Below are 14735 nucleotides of genomic sequence, written 5' to 3'. Positions count from 1 at the left end.
AAAGTTGTAAAGTTCGTTTTTCGACATAACGACTTGTACATCTCGTTGTTGCAATGGGTCCACCTGTATCCCTAGTTAAACGATTTGTTTTTTTCCCTTCCCCTCCACAAATTATAACAACATCAAATACACTGAAAGTATGGGTTGTACTGTGGGGGAGGGACATACAAAGCAACATAGAAATCACCTTACAAATATGACAGAAACAATTGCATGAAAGGAAAAAAAAAAAACAAAAAAAAAACATTTGAATACTTATCTTGGGGTTTATTCACCTAACATCAACTTATCTGACCTTTTCTGCTTGACTCAGACATATACTGGTTAAGTAAGTTTTTTATTGTGAAAATACTGTACAGAAGGGTTACAATCAAATGAGCAAGGTAATGAGTACATTTCTTATTAAGCATTGTAGCCTCCTTTGTTTTTCCCCTACTATCCCTTCCCTCCCATCTCCACAACTACATCCCCCCCACCTGAATTATAAAGTTCGTTTTTCAACATAGCATCTTGTACATCTTATTGTTGCAATGAACCCCAAGATAAGGACACAAGTGGTTTTTTTTCTTTCTTGCTATTGTTCCTAACGTATTTATAAGGTACCACGTGATTTTTTTGTTGCTTTGAATGTCCTTCCCCCATGGTATAACCCGTTTTCACTGTATTTGATGTTGGTATAATTTGGAGAGCGGAAGGGAAAAAACAAATAGTTTAAATATCATATATTTTATATATCAGTTATGAATGATATACATATCACATATATAATGTATGTTACATTATATTTTATAAATTGCATTACAATATATAGAGAGAATTTTACCTATAAAATAGGAATCTTGCCACTTGTGATATCATGGACAAATAGAGAAAACATTGTGCTAAGTGAAATAAGTCAGACAAAGAAATAGAATTACTGCAATTACTTTCCAACTGAATCTTTAAAAAATCAAAGCCATCAAAACAGAATACAATATAGTTGTCAGTGGCTGAGAAATAGGAAAAAATGGAAAGATGTTCTTGAAACAGAAAAAACTTTACTACAAAATTAATGTTTGGGGAACCTAATATATAACATAGTAACTTAATAATAATGTGTTGTATGCTTGAAAATGCTATGAAAATGGACTGCATATATTCTCATACATAAATATGTGGAGTAATGAATAACTTAATTCTCTTGACTGGAGTAAATGTATGTTCTGAGATATATACAAATGAACAATGGAATATTTTGAAATGTATATGTGTGTACTCATTTTAACCATAAACAATGTTTATTTGTGAATACTTTCCTCATTTTTTAAAAGCTGAACTGTATTGATCTGTCTAAGAAGAAAATAGAAACAAATATGAGCTAATATTAAATGAGTTCAGTTACAAGTGACAAGGCAAGGAAGGATGGGATTGCTAACTGTTACCCTCTGCTTATTCTCAGAATCTGAAATTAGTACAATGGGCTGTGAGTGATAGAAGTAGATTCTTTTGAGTTGTGAAATCACAAGAATTCTAAATGACTGATTAAAAAATGATAAAAGAAAGTTCACTAGTAGCCAGACACACTAAAGACATCGTTAGGTGATAATGTTATAATATGATTGTATTTCCCAGTGTATGATTGAGTCCAGGATGATAAAGAGCTAAACATATTATGGAGAGAATAGTGGTATGGGTAAATTAAGGAATGTATCCTACATAAAGTTGTGAAAGAAAGGAAAGGAATTTGCAAATTGGCATTCGTGGTGAAGTTGAAGAGTAGGTGCCTAGTAAACTAGAACAAGTAGAACATGAAGTCATCACACTGAGTATTTCAAAAGTAGAGCAAGTAGGCAATGACAAGAAATGGTGACATGGAGGTATTGAATAAAAATGAGGATGAAAAGAGTCAAGGAAGCAAAGAAAGTGGGCTAAGATGTTAACTGTATCATCCCTATAGATGTGAAAATTATCCAGGATGATGAGGATTAGAGCAAAGGAAAATCCAAACATTGAAAAGGTTCATCAATCTGGGAAATAGGTGTAAAGGTTAAAACTGTGTTGATGAGATATAGCCAAATTACACAATTCACAAAATTAGAGCTATGTTCATGAAAGAAGGATGAAAATTATGTAGTATTGGTGTTAGATGAATACAAACCTCCCTTTTCCACAACCCCTACCTGGAAATAGGGGTTTGGGAAAAGCATTCCTCAGTATACTGATGATTATTTAAGCAATGTCTCCTTCAATGGCTCTGCTGAATGAAAATTTCAGTTGAAATTTTTCATGTCTGTTTTTCTTCATTATATTATTATACCTAAAAACATATACTTGAATCTTAGATTTAAGTTAATGTTCATAGGACACGAAGAAAGTTCTAGGTTAGTACCAATGAAGTATTAACGTATCTAGAGATTTTTGTCTGCTTTTCTTCTCTGTATGTACTATAAAAGAATAATATCCAGTGTTTAGCTTTAAATTATAGTGATTGTACATTATTCTTTTTCCCTCTAGGGTGATTCTGGTGGACCACTGGTTAGTGCAGATTCTAAAGGCACCTGGTTCCTTGCTGGTATTGTAAGCTGGGGAGATGAGTGTGCTCTTCCAAACAAGCCTGGTGTCTACACTCGAGTGACATACTATAGAGACTGGATCATGTCCAAAACTGGTGTCTAGTATAGAAATCCTCTGCCGATTAAGGCTCAAAAGTTATATTCACGCTTTATGTTATCATTCACTGGCCATATTTAACTTACATATCACTTCTTATGCACATTTAATGTTGTAAATCAAAATACATGTAATTACTCTGATAATTTTCAGATTTAGAACTTTTGGGAAATCTCAAATAGATGTTAACAAGAAGCTGTCTTTGAATATATAAAAAACGTCTGCTGACAAACTCATATATGCCACTGAATTCATATATTTTTCAGTTGTATAGTAAGTTGCAGAATTGCTCAGGAAATTTTATCTGCTTCTTTTCTTTCTGGCCCATGTGTCAGTGCTAATTTCTTCTCTACTTATGTCTTGTCTTCTTTGGTGAGAGAAAACAGCATGACAGACCCTGAGGTGCACTGAATAGAATGGGATGCTTGTTGCCTTGTCTCATTCTCTTCTGAATGTGAAAGTGAGGCAAGAAAATGATTCTCACATATACACACAATAAAAATGCATCCTCATATCCATGGGTTTTGTTTCAATATATGGATTGAATGCAACATGCAAATAATGTCATCCTGTTTATATCCAAATTCCTTGAAGTTCTCAATAACACAAATTGCTAATTAGAATAAATAATATGCAAATGTTGCTTCTACTTCTCATTTTTTTGACTTCTAGAGAAACAACCTGGTTGAGGTCAGAGATGTCTATAAATGTGTTGCTAGCCTGTATGCTGTCATTTATCTAAAATATTAGCTCAGTGGGATAGTTTCTTAGTAACTCATCAATGAATCTATAGAAAATAATCCTTCACTTTCCCCTCACTCCATTTGGTAGCTACTACAAATAGCCTCTATCATAATGAACTTTTCCAATAGCACCTCCAAAAATAGTAGTTGGCATTCATTGAGTTCTTACTATATCCCAGAAACACTTTGTTTCCAGGACAATGATCCTCTTGTTATTGCAGTCTCTTTGGACAAGAAAACAAAAGTAAGTAACTTTGTAAAGATCAAAAAGTAATTAGTTGACTTCTCTGGGATTCAACATCAGATAATTGTATTCTAGGCATCACAATTTTACCAACTATGCTATGCTATGTGATGTGATCATAACTAAGTTCTACTTAGTAATGCATTATAAAGCATAGCATTTGTCAGAAACTTTACAGATAAATTAATGCAGTAGCTTTATTATTTAGCTGACTTTGAAATACTTTATTATAGTTTTAAAAATCAACATTTTTACAATTTGGTGTTCTAGAGATTAAGCTTAAATAAGATAAAACTAGATAGATAGATAGATAGATAGATAGATAGATAGATAGATAGATAGATAGATAGATAGATAGACCTAGCTTGCATCTAGGTACAGGGTTTATTGTAAGGGAATTTAAGCTCTTGATTGACAGTCCCTCAGATCAGGTAGGGACATTTCTAGAAAAATAAATTCTTGGTGGATAAAGTAATGAGTATCTATCATCCAATATAAAATGTGCTACCTTTTGAGTTGGACAGTACTATTCAAAGAAATGTAATCCCACAATAAGCAGAGATTCTATATTTTCATATGTTTATGAAGTTATAAGTCACAGATTTTACATAGATTGTGATGGAAAGAAACAATATGGACTGTTACTCTTCCTTACTTCATTCTTTTATGCAAAGACTATAAAGTTCCCATATTAAAAGTACAAAATATTTCATTTTGATTTAGAAAAAAATTCATGTGAAGTCAGATATGCTAAATTTGCAGTATTTCAGCATGTGCCTCTAAGTAAAACTAAGTGAAGCAACCTGCATGATGATGAACTGTAGAGTAATAGATTCCCTTAGCCTCTCTCCAAGCACAAACTGTAAGTAAAAACATTAATAATACTATCTCCCTTCCTGTACACCAGTGTCATAAGCACTGGGATTCTTCAAAAACAGGCATTTCTACTATTAATATCAGGAAAGAGTTCACAATGAAAACACTTATCTTACATCATAGACAAAAACTCTACATTAAGTAAAGACTTAAATAAGATCTAGCACTGCAAAGTTCTTATAAGAAAACATTGCTCATTGATATTGAACTGTGCGAGGGTCATTTGGCTTGAACACCAAAAGCACAGACACCAAAAGCAAAAGTAAATATGCAGTACTATTTCAATTAAAAACTTCTTTAGTGTAAAGGAAACAATTAACAAAATGAAAAAAACTATAAGATATCTGGAAACCATATACCTGATAAGTATATAGTAACCAAATATAAAAATATGTAATCAACTCAAACAACTCAATACAGAAAACAAAACAAAGAAAAACAATAATAATTTGAAAATGGCCTAAAGACATTTTTCCAAAGAAGGTATATATATATATATATATATATATATATATATATATATATACACATATATGTATATGTGTATATATGTTTATATACATATACACACATATATGTATATGTATATATATGCATATATGTGTATATGTATACACACACACACACATCTACAGGCATATGAAAGAAGTCCAAATTAAAATGACATTGAGGCATTACCTCACCTTTGATATGTCATTAAAAAAGTGGGGTACAGCCATTGTGGAAAAACATTACCAGAGAAAAGAAAGGGGAATGAAGGGGCTCTGCTTTTCAATTATCACATGATTCACAAGGACGTGAGATTCACAACAAAAGCACCTTGAGGAATCTCACAAAAAGGAGCTATAAGGTGAAATTTTAGGTTTTATTTTAGTAAAATAGGATAAAATAGAAAGAGGGAAACAGAAGAAAAATACCTGCTTCATATGTAGATGAGGGTGAAGTAGGATTAAAATGAGCTATGTATCTGTGGGTTTTCATGTTGAAATCCCATCTAGACATATCTGGCCATATCATCTAGTAACTTGTAATTGTTTTGCTGAGCTTCTAAGAATCGATGGTAAGTTTAAGGTAGTCTATTACCACAATGGAGACAAGTCCTCAATGTTTACCCAAAACGTGAGGACAATGTGTGTCTTTATAGCATCCATTTTGTTTTTCACTTTTCTTTGAGACAGGGTTGTCTTTTCTGATTCCAAGGCTGAATTCGACAGCAATTTAGGCTTTCCACCATAGCTGGAATGATAGGTACACAGGCATGTACAGCCTAGTTTTAGCTGTTGAAATGGGATCTCACCAACTTTTTTGACTAGGCTGGCCGAGCCCCATGGTCCTCCCAATTTCAGCCTCCTGCACAGCTAGGATGACCAACGTATATCATTGTACCCACCTAATGGTTGAGACAGGATAATTCAAACTGCTTCACACTGCAATCCTCCCAATCTCTTCCTCCCAAATAACTAGGGTAACAGGCCTGAGCCACCTGTGCCAGGGGAGTTGTCAACCTTTATTTATTTATTTATTTATTTTTGTCAGTTGTGGGGCTTGAACTCTGGGCTTGAGTGCTGTCCCTGTGCTCTTCAGTTCAGGGAGAGCACTCTACCACTTGAGCCACAGCACCACTTCTGGTTTTCTAGTAGTTTATTGGAGATAAGAGTCTCATGGATTTTCTTGCCCAGACTAGCTTTGAACCGTGATCCTCAGATCTCAGCCTCCTCAGTAGCTAGGATTACAGGTGTGAGCCACTGGCCCTGGCAAGTTATCAACTTTTTAACACCTAAAAGGAAGATGGTAACTTGCTCTTTGTTCTATGTCTTCCTATTAAAGGAGATGTAACTTTATTTCAGAACTAAAAGGAAAGGGAACATAAGAGGAAGAGGGCTTGCTGCTCTGATTTTTCAGGTTTAATTTCTGATTCTGTTTTAATCTTGGGACTGGCCCTATTAGGAAAGAAGGAAGGACAGAAGGCAGGAAGGCAGGAAGGCAGGCAGGAAGGAAGGAAGGGAGGAAGGAAGGAAGGGAGGAAGGGAGGAAGGGAGGGAGGGAGGGAGAGAGGGAGAGAGGGGGTCTATCAGAAAATACTGAAAAAAGAAAATATATGGGGAAATTCAAACACAATGGAATATTAATCTGCCATAAACAAGTAAATCCTTCCAATTGTGATGACATAAATGAACTGGAGGACATTTTGATATAAATAAGATAGATCAGATACAGAAAACCAATCCCAAATGGCATTTCCTACAGGTAGAACGTAAGAAAGCTGAGCTCACAGAAACAAACAATGGTTGGTTGTGACTGGAGTTTGGGAGAAATGGGCTATCCATGAAAGGATACCAAGTTCCAGTTACAAGAGAAACAAGTTCTGGATATCTAAAGTACAGATGGAATCTAGAAGAAAAACTGACATATAAGACGTGCTCAGTATACTACCAAATCTTCTCTAGTATAAGGTCCTGAAAACCCCAGATGTTCTAGTCCATTTTTACCACTGACAAAGATAAGCGTATTATCTTTAATACTGCCTCAGCTCTGACTGCTAGAGAATCAAACTAGTTTGTGTCTAATCAAATCAAGTTAATGATTGAATAAATTCCAATGTCAGCATCATGAAATACCATAATCAATCATTCTCCATGCAAGTTAAAGCAGTGATACAAAGGTTCTAAGTGGTTCTAATGCAAAAATGCTCATGTAACATGTAAAAGGTTATATCATATATAAATATTTGTAAAAGTAGTTAGTTATTTTTGTAAGTATCTGTTCCTATAACTACTTTCCCTGTGATATTTTTGTCATAAAAAATGGCTATACAATATCCAAACAATTATAAAAATCAAGGCAGTAAAAACAGGTGATGGTGACTTTCTTGCTTTTTCTGCTCTCTACCACCTTTAAAGCTTCTTTCTTGTTGAAAATGCAGAAGTAGACTCATAAGGAGAAATGGAAAAAGCTTTCTAGAATGAAGGTGCTCTTAAAGCGTTTTATTCTAACATAAGCGAAACATTAAAACTGATAAATGATAAAATTTTTATCAGACAAAATTCATTCTAAGGATTAAAGTATTAATCTAGTATTTTGTATAAAATAGTTCTAAATTGGCATAAACATCTAATGAGTGCTTAAAGTCATTGAAAAAGAAAACAAAAAAATTTAAATGTCTTAAATTCACAGATTTTAAATGGATCAGGCCTTTTCTTATATAATTTCCTTCATTTCATTTTGGATCTCTCTATTGAATAGAATTATAACACGGAGGATTTTCAGAAAATGTCTTCATTATACTGAGTTGAATAATACCACCAGAGACTTTAACTTTAGGCTCCAAATATCCTTCACTCAGGAAAAAGTGTTGTGGAAAGCAGGCCATCTGCTGAGGTGGTACAGTTACATACGACCTTCAGAATGTGTTTAGCAGCCTCTATTTTAGCACTCTGTTGAATTACAAATCTTCAAAACAAGTTTGCCTTGATATTTTACACAAGCGTCAAGTACCTTGGGGGGAAAAAACTGACATAAATCTAAACCTGTGACGTTTCCATGTTAAAAAGGAGAGAGAGGGATAAAATAGGACATCAGTTACCCGAAACAACACAGGTCTTGAAGCTTTATTATTGGGGAAAGATGGCGAACAGTGTTTCTCCTGAACAGAATCAAAACCACTGCTCAGCCATCAACAACAGCATCCCGCTGGTGCCGGGCAACCTTCCCACCCTGACCTTATCTGGAAAGATCCGAGTGACGGTGACTTTCTTCCTTTTTCTGCTCTCTACCATCTTTAACGCTTCTTTCTTGTTGAAACTGCAGAAGTGGACTCGTAAGGAGAAAGGGAAAAAGCTTTCTAGAATGAAGGTGCTCTTAAAGCATCTGACTTTAGCCAACCTGTTGGAGACTCTGATCGTCATGCCCCTGGATGGGATGTGGAATATTACAGTCCAGTGGTACGCTGGGGAATTCCTCTGCAAAGTCCTCAGCTACTTGAAGCTCTTCTCCATGTATGCCCCAGCATTCCTGATGGTGGTGATCAGCCTGGATCGCTCGCTGGCCATCACTAGACCACTGGCTGTGCAAAGCAACCGCAAGCTAGAACAGTCCATGACTGGTTTGGCCTGGATCCTCAGTTGTGTCTTTGCTGGACCACAGGTAAATCATTGTTCAAGTGAATATGGTCATATAGTATAGTCTATATACTCAATATTCTATATTGTCTAGCCTGGCCTCAAATTCACAATCCTTCCTACCCCTGCCACCCAGACATCTGTGATTGTCGATGGCCTCCATTGAGCCTAGCTTCTCCTGTTTCCTATTGTTGATGTGGATTTAATGGTTAATTAAGTCCATTTAGGGGGTATGTGAAATTTACATAGATAGTTACATCTGTGATTGTCGATGGCCTCCATTGAGCCTAGCTTCTCCTGTTTCCTATTGTTGATGTGGATTTAATGGTTAATTAAGTCCATTTAGGGGGTATGTGAAATTTACATAGATAGTTAATATACCGTTCCTTATTTGGGATTTAATGCTTGAAAAATAAGGATTTTCTGTCTATGAAAGTGAGGGAGAATTAACTTGATTAGCAAGTAGTTTCCAGCTCACTGACCTGCAGAGTCTGCCTTTCTAACAATCAGATCATTGAAGGAAAGATGAATAAACTCTTGCAAATAATGAATACCTTATTATATAACAGATGAATAAATTGTCTCTATGCTTGTAAATGTACTGTAAGATAAACCCAGGTACAAGAATGTGCTAAGAAGTAAAGTCAGAATCATGAGGGGTCCCAAAAAACTTGCATCCCAAAATGGAACTTTATCTGGATATACTAAATGGGCCAGATATTTTTGTTTATTTTTGTCATACAAAACCCACAGAACATTGAAAAAACCTTAGTATGTGTTTCATAAGAGGAGAAATAGGAAAAACTAAAATGATTTGATTTCCCTGTAAAAAGTATATTATAATTATTCTTCATACACAAGATTAAGTTTCAGAAATAGGTTACTTGAAGTGAAACTACTTAGCTAAAGCTTATGCTCTTGAGATTTCTGTTTTATTTCTTTAAAGTATAAGTGCTGTTCATTGGTCAGTTTTCTGAGAGAAGCTAAACACAAATTAGGTCCCTACTAGAAGCCTGGTACTAATGAAACAAAAAATAAACAAAAACAACAAACACAATCCTCAGAGAAAATGTAATTCATTTGTGGAGGAAAAAAAACTCACATAAAGTGAATACAGCTAGATACTTAAAAAAAAATTAAACCTACTACAAGTACAATAAACCAAAGGATACATTTGGTGTGAAATAGTAAGGTTTGGGGTAAGGAAAAATTAGTTGCGTATTTAATCCAGAATGCTATATGTATGTTATATGCTTTTTAATAAAGGTCTGAAAGAATGACTAATTTTAATAACAGGGGCATTTGGGGTTGAAGTGAAGGAGGTAAAGTTAGTAAGAAACTAGATCCACTGGTTGCCCCTTTTTTCCTTTTGACATCCCAGTAGAGGGAATCAATTGGGGGAGGCATTTACAAATGAACAACAAAAACAAAAGAAAAGGTTGATAATAAATTGGCTCTAATGAATAATACCATCAAGGAAAATAATGCTCCAGTCTTTTCTGGACAAAATATTTAATAGTAAAACCACTGAAATAATCAAGTTGGAAAAGAGTGTTTGCCTATCTACCTTTATGTTTTCAGGGAAAAGCAAAGCAGGTTATGGAAAGAAGGACAATAATTTGTTTTATGACATGAATATTAATAAGATCTTTACATAAATACAGTTATCAGGAATAGTACTTATTAATTTGATGTATTAATTTAATGCATTAACTTCAGGTATGAACATGCAAAACAATTATATAAATAAACCAATTTCCAATAGTAACTGAAAAATATACCCATAGTTCTGTTGTCCTTAAAAAAAAATCATTCCCAGAAGTGCTAAATAAAAATATCAGCTTAATGATCCAGTTACTTTCTTTTAACTATATCATGGCAATAATATAAATATAATGTCAAATACTGACCTATCTACACACTGCTACAGCATAAAAAGTATACATACATAGATGCAGCAAAAAAAAGACATATATAAGGTTAACTTTGAATCATTTAGGACCAGCATTGATGGCTTATACATACATCCCAGCTACTCAGGAGGAAGAAATCAGGGAGATCATGATTCAATGTCAGCCTAGACAAAAAGTGGTCCAGACCCCCACTTCAATGAGCATGTCTGGCATTGTGGTAAAAGGCTGTAATCCCAGCATACAAGTGATAGAAATAGTAGGATCATAGTCTGAGACCAGCAACACTATCCAAAAACTAGCTATTGCAAAAACAGGCTAGAAACATGGCTGAAGTGATAAAGAAACTGAGTTCAAACCCCAGAACAAAAAAAACAAGCTTAAGAATTTCATGTAATAGTCTGACCTCAATATATTATCACAGTGATTCATGCTACTATTAACCACAGATTATGATACTATGTTATTTTTGTAAAACAAATGACTTATCCTTACATTTAACACTTCTAAAGCTTATAAAACACTTTGCTGAAAGTTCTCAAAAAAGTCTCATGTAATTAATCACCTATATTATTTACATTAACTCTGTGAGGTAAATATGACTTATTATTCCATTTTCACATAGAAGAAGACTACATAAAGTCTAACCTTTGAAAGCAATAGCCTTCACATCTTTGGGGCCATAACTTGACTTAAGAAATACATATTACTGCCAGCCATCAGTAGCTCACAACTGTAATCTAGCTGCTCAGGAGGCTGAACTCCAGAGAATTGTGGTTCAAAACCAGCTTTAGCAATAAAGTCTATGAGACTCCATCTCTAAAACATCCACCCAAAAGGTAGGCCACAGGTGTGGCTCAAGTTCAAGTAATAGAGAACAAGCCAAGCAGGCCTCAGGCCCTTAGTCCAACCCTAATACCAGTAAAAAGAAAGGAAAATAAAGAAAACTATACAAAAAGTACCTATTCCCTTCAGATCTGATTCTATCTCGTCCTTTCATATGTATATAACATAACAAAATTTCATGATACATTATGTTCTCTTTTGTTTTTAATGTTTAGCATACCTCGCTGATGGACATATCTTCACAAAACAATTCATTGGCTTTCCCAATGTTACTGGGCCTATTGGACTCATTTCCTTTTTTTAAGCCTCATGTTTCTCTTATTACAGCTGTCAGCTTTGAATAAAAGAGATCTCAACCATATGAGTAACGTAACATAGGTGTGATGGAGACAAGAGACACTCACAGACAACTCTGTGTTACCAGAATGTGACTCAGAGTATGTGTCATGCTTCACCACGCACCACGGATAAGCCCACAGACACAGTCACATCCACTGGTGGCAAATTTACACTTAAAGGCTTACATTTGTCTTCATTCTTCAGTGCCTATATTAATTGGTTGTTCCTTGAGTGATTCAGACCTCAGTCCAAACAATAACAAACTAGATACATCAGAATCTGGAAATTCACATTTTCCTAGAACTGAGAATAATCCATTTTAAATTGGCCACCTTTACTTGCCACCTTCACGACTGTCAGTAAATCTCAGAAGTTAAGTCCTATGGTAGTTGGGGGATGTGTACCTGATAAACTTTAAGCTTAGTATAAGTAACAGAATCCTCTCCCACCCAGCCTTTTTTAAATAAATTCCATGTGGAGCCCTAACAAAGTAAACAGATATAAATGAAATGGCTCTGTTTCAAATAAGAATAAGGAAAGACTACTACTCTTGGCTGTTCACTCACTCCTGTCACAATCTCTTTATTTTTTTTAACTTTCGATTTTTATTTTGTTCAATAGTGGTTGACTGGGTACTTTGAGGTGTGAAAATACTGTACAGAGGGGTTACAATTACATGAACAAGGTAATGAGCATATTTCTTTCAAGTATTCTTGCCTCCTCCTTTGTTTCCCCTTCCCATCCCTTCCCATCTCTCCCCCCACTCCACTCCCACCCCCACCCCTCACCCTCGCGCCAATGTTGTAAAGTTTGTTTTTCGACATAACATCTTGTACATCTCATTGTTGCAATGGGTCCACCTGTATCCCTATTTAAACAACTTGTTTTTTCCCTTCCCCTCCCTAAATTATACCAACATCAAATACAGTGAAAAGAGGGCTTATACTATGGGGAAGGGACACACAAAGCAAGAAAAAAATCATCTTATAAATATGCTAGAAACAATAGCAAGAAAGAAAAACCTTTTGAGTCCTTATCGTGGGGTTCATTTCGCCTAACATCAACTTATCTGACCATTTCTGCTTGTCTCCGACGTTTACTAGTTATTGCAAATAAGGGAAACCATGGGACCTATGTTTCTTTGGGCCTCTGTAGTTATTCAGATTGGCTTTCCTTTATAGGTGATAGATCTTTTCTCCCTGACAGCTGTAAGGATCCTTTCCTTAGTCTCTGTTGATCTTGTGTGGATTACATTACCTAATTAACTCTGTTGGGCAGAAAGACAATCCCACTACTTCATGAATTCATTCTCAACTGTTTCACTGGATCTAAGAACTCAATGTAAGACTTAGTTCATAAGATAAAAAAAGAATTTAAATTTATTACTTTTATACTTATATAAGGATCTTCAAAAGAGAAAGAAGTCAAAGATACAGTAAAATCAGGATACTTTTGTGATGTTAGATAAGGAGTTAAGGAAGAAAGGACAAATGGACATTTAGACATACCTGGGATGCTATTAGTAGATGCCTGTGGGGTCAGGGGATTTAGAAGCTGGTGGAAGGAAAGCATTACTTCGAAGGGATGCTCTATTTAATAACCAGCCTCTAGTGATCAGCTCACTTTCCAGCCTTGGAAAGATGTTTCTCCCCAACTAACCTTTATACCTTGCTGCATGGAGGTAAAGTCAGGCTAATAGTCCTTTCTGGAGTTAGAGTTCCTCGAGTGTTTGCCTCAACTTGAAATAAAATATATGTCATTCAGCCCATTTTGCTTTAATTTCTTTAGCCCATAACTCGAGCTTTTAAGCATTGTATTCTCAATCATTATTTGTTTTGAGTTTTTTTGTTGTGTGTTTTTTTGGGTTTTTTTTGGTTGGTCGTGGGGATTGAACTCTGGTCCTGGGCGCTGCACCTCAGCTCTTTAGCTCAAGGCAAGCATTATACCACTTGAGCCACAGTGCCACTTCCAATTTTTTCTGTTTATGTGGTGTTGAGGAATCCAATTGAGGGCTTCATGCATGCAAGGCAAGCACTCTACCACTGACCCACCTAAATATTTGATATTATCTATTTCTTAGTTGTTTTCCTGTAGCCTTGCGAAGGGTAAGAGCTTAAGGTGAGAATCAATGGTGAAAAAACACCAGGACAAAAAAAAAAACGATTGAATATATTTAATAGATATAAGAATCAACATATATGGTACATATAAAATGTGAATCCCAAATTTTAATAATAACAATTAATTTATGCAAGGGTTTGTACAAGCAGTATTCCAGCTATTTTGCATATAATATTTAATTGACCATTTACATGTCATGGCCAGCCCCTAGAGGTAGATGCTGATATCATCTCCAATTCATAGCTGAAAAAAAAAGGGGGGGGAAGGAATCTTAAGATAACTACTTTTGGAAGAAAAATAGGTAATGCTGTAATTGTGATCAAAGTGGGAGTTGAGAATAATATTCCTAGAGGTAATGAGTACCTGCAATTGTCCTCAAAGATGGAAAACAGAATGTTCTTGTTTATTGCAAAATAAAGCAAACACTGATGAGAACAGGAGGCAGGGATTAGAGAGGAACAATATAGAGAAATTAAAGAAATACAATCCAAGGACAAAGGACTCACTGAAAGCAAAGTGAATCTCTCTATTAATCAGTGAAATGAACATGGCCTTGGAGCACAAAATAAACAGGACCAAGACAATAATTAATTTACAGACAAGCAATAATCTGAATTTCCATGCATTTTGCTAGATTTGTTTTTTAAGACTTGCCAGCCTGTTTTGTATTACTGGCATCACACAGATCCTTTAATATTCCCTACTAAGGGGTTGGGAAGGTGGCTCAGTGGTAGAGCGTTTGCCTTGCATGCCTGAGGCCCTGGGTTCGATTCCTCAGCACCACATAAGCAAAAAGAAAAAAAAAGCCGGAAGTGGAGCTGTGGCTCAAGTGGTAGAGCGCTAGCCTTGAGCTGAAGAGCTGAGGGACAGCGCCCAGGCCCAGAGTTCA

General features: G+C 35.4%; 2 protein-coding genes across 2 annotated transcripts in view; both read left to right on the top strand.

Moving 5' to 3' along the window:
- LOC105980265 (transmembrane protease serine 11G-like) overlaps window positions 1–2655 on the top strand; it is a 43131-nt gene extending 40476 nt beyond the window's left edge. Inside the window, exon 10 of the mRNA XM_013009003.1 lies at window positions 2494–2655. Coding sequence (XP_012864457.1) covers window positions 2494–2655 — 162 coding nt within the window. The remainder of the gene's footprint in view (window positions 1–2493) is intronic.
- Window positions 2656–8117: 5462 nt separating this feature from the next.
- Window positions 8118–14735, top strand: part of Gnrhr (gonadotropin-releasing hormone receptor) — a 10660-nt gene continuing 4042 nt past the window's right edge. Inside the window, exon 1 of the mRNA XM_013008933.1 lies at window positions 8118–8655. Within this exon, the coding sequence (XP_012864387.1) occupies window positions 8137–8655 (519 nt within the window). The 5' untranslated portion in view covers window positions 8118–8136. The remainder of the gene's footprint in view (window positions 8656–14735) is intronic.

The sequence above is a fragment of the Dipodomys ordii genome, unplaced genomic scaffold, assembly GCF_000151885.1.
Source record: "Dipodomys ordii isolate 6190 unplaced genomic scaffold, Dord_2.0 Scaffold8, whole genome shotgun sequence".
In the NCBI taxonomy this organism is placed as follows: domain Eukaryota; kingdom Metazoa; phylum Chordata; class Mammalia; order Rodentia; family Heteromyidae; genus Dipodomys; species Dipodomys ordii.
The sequence above is the reverse complement of the archived record's forward strand: the minus strand, read 5'-3'. Positions and strand labels throughout refer to the sequence as shown.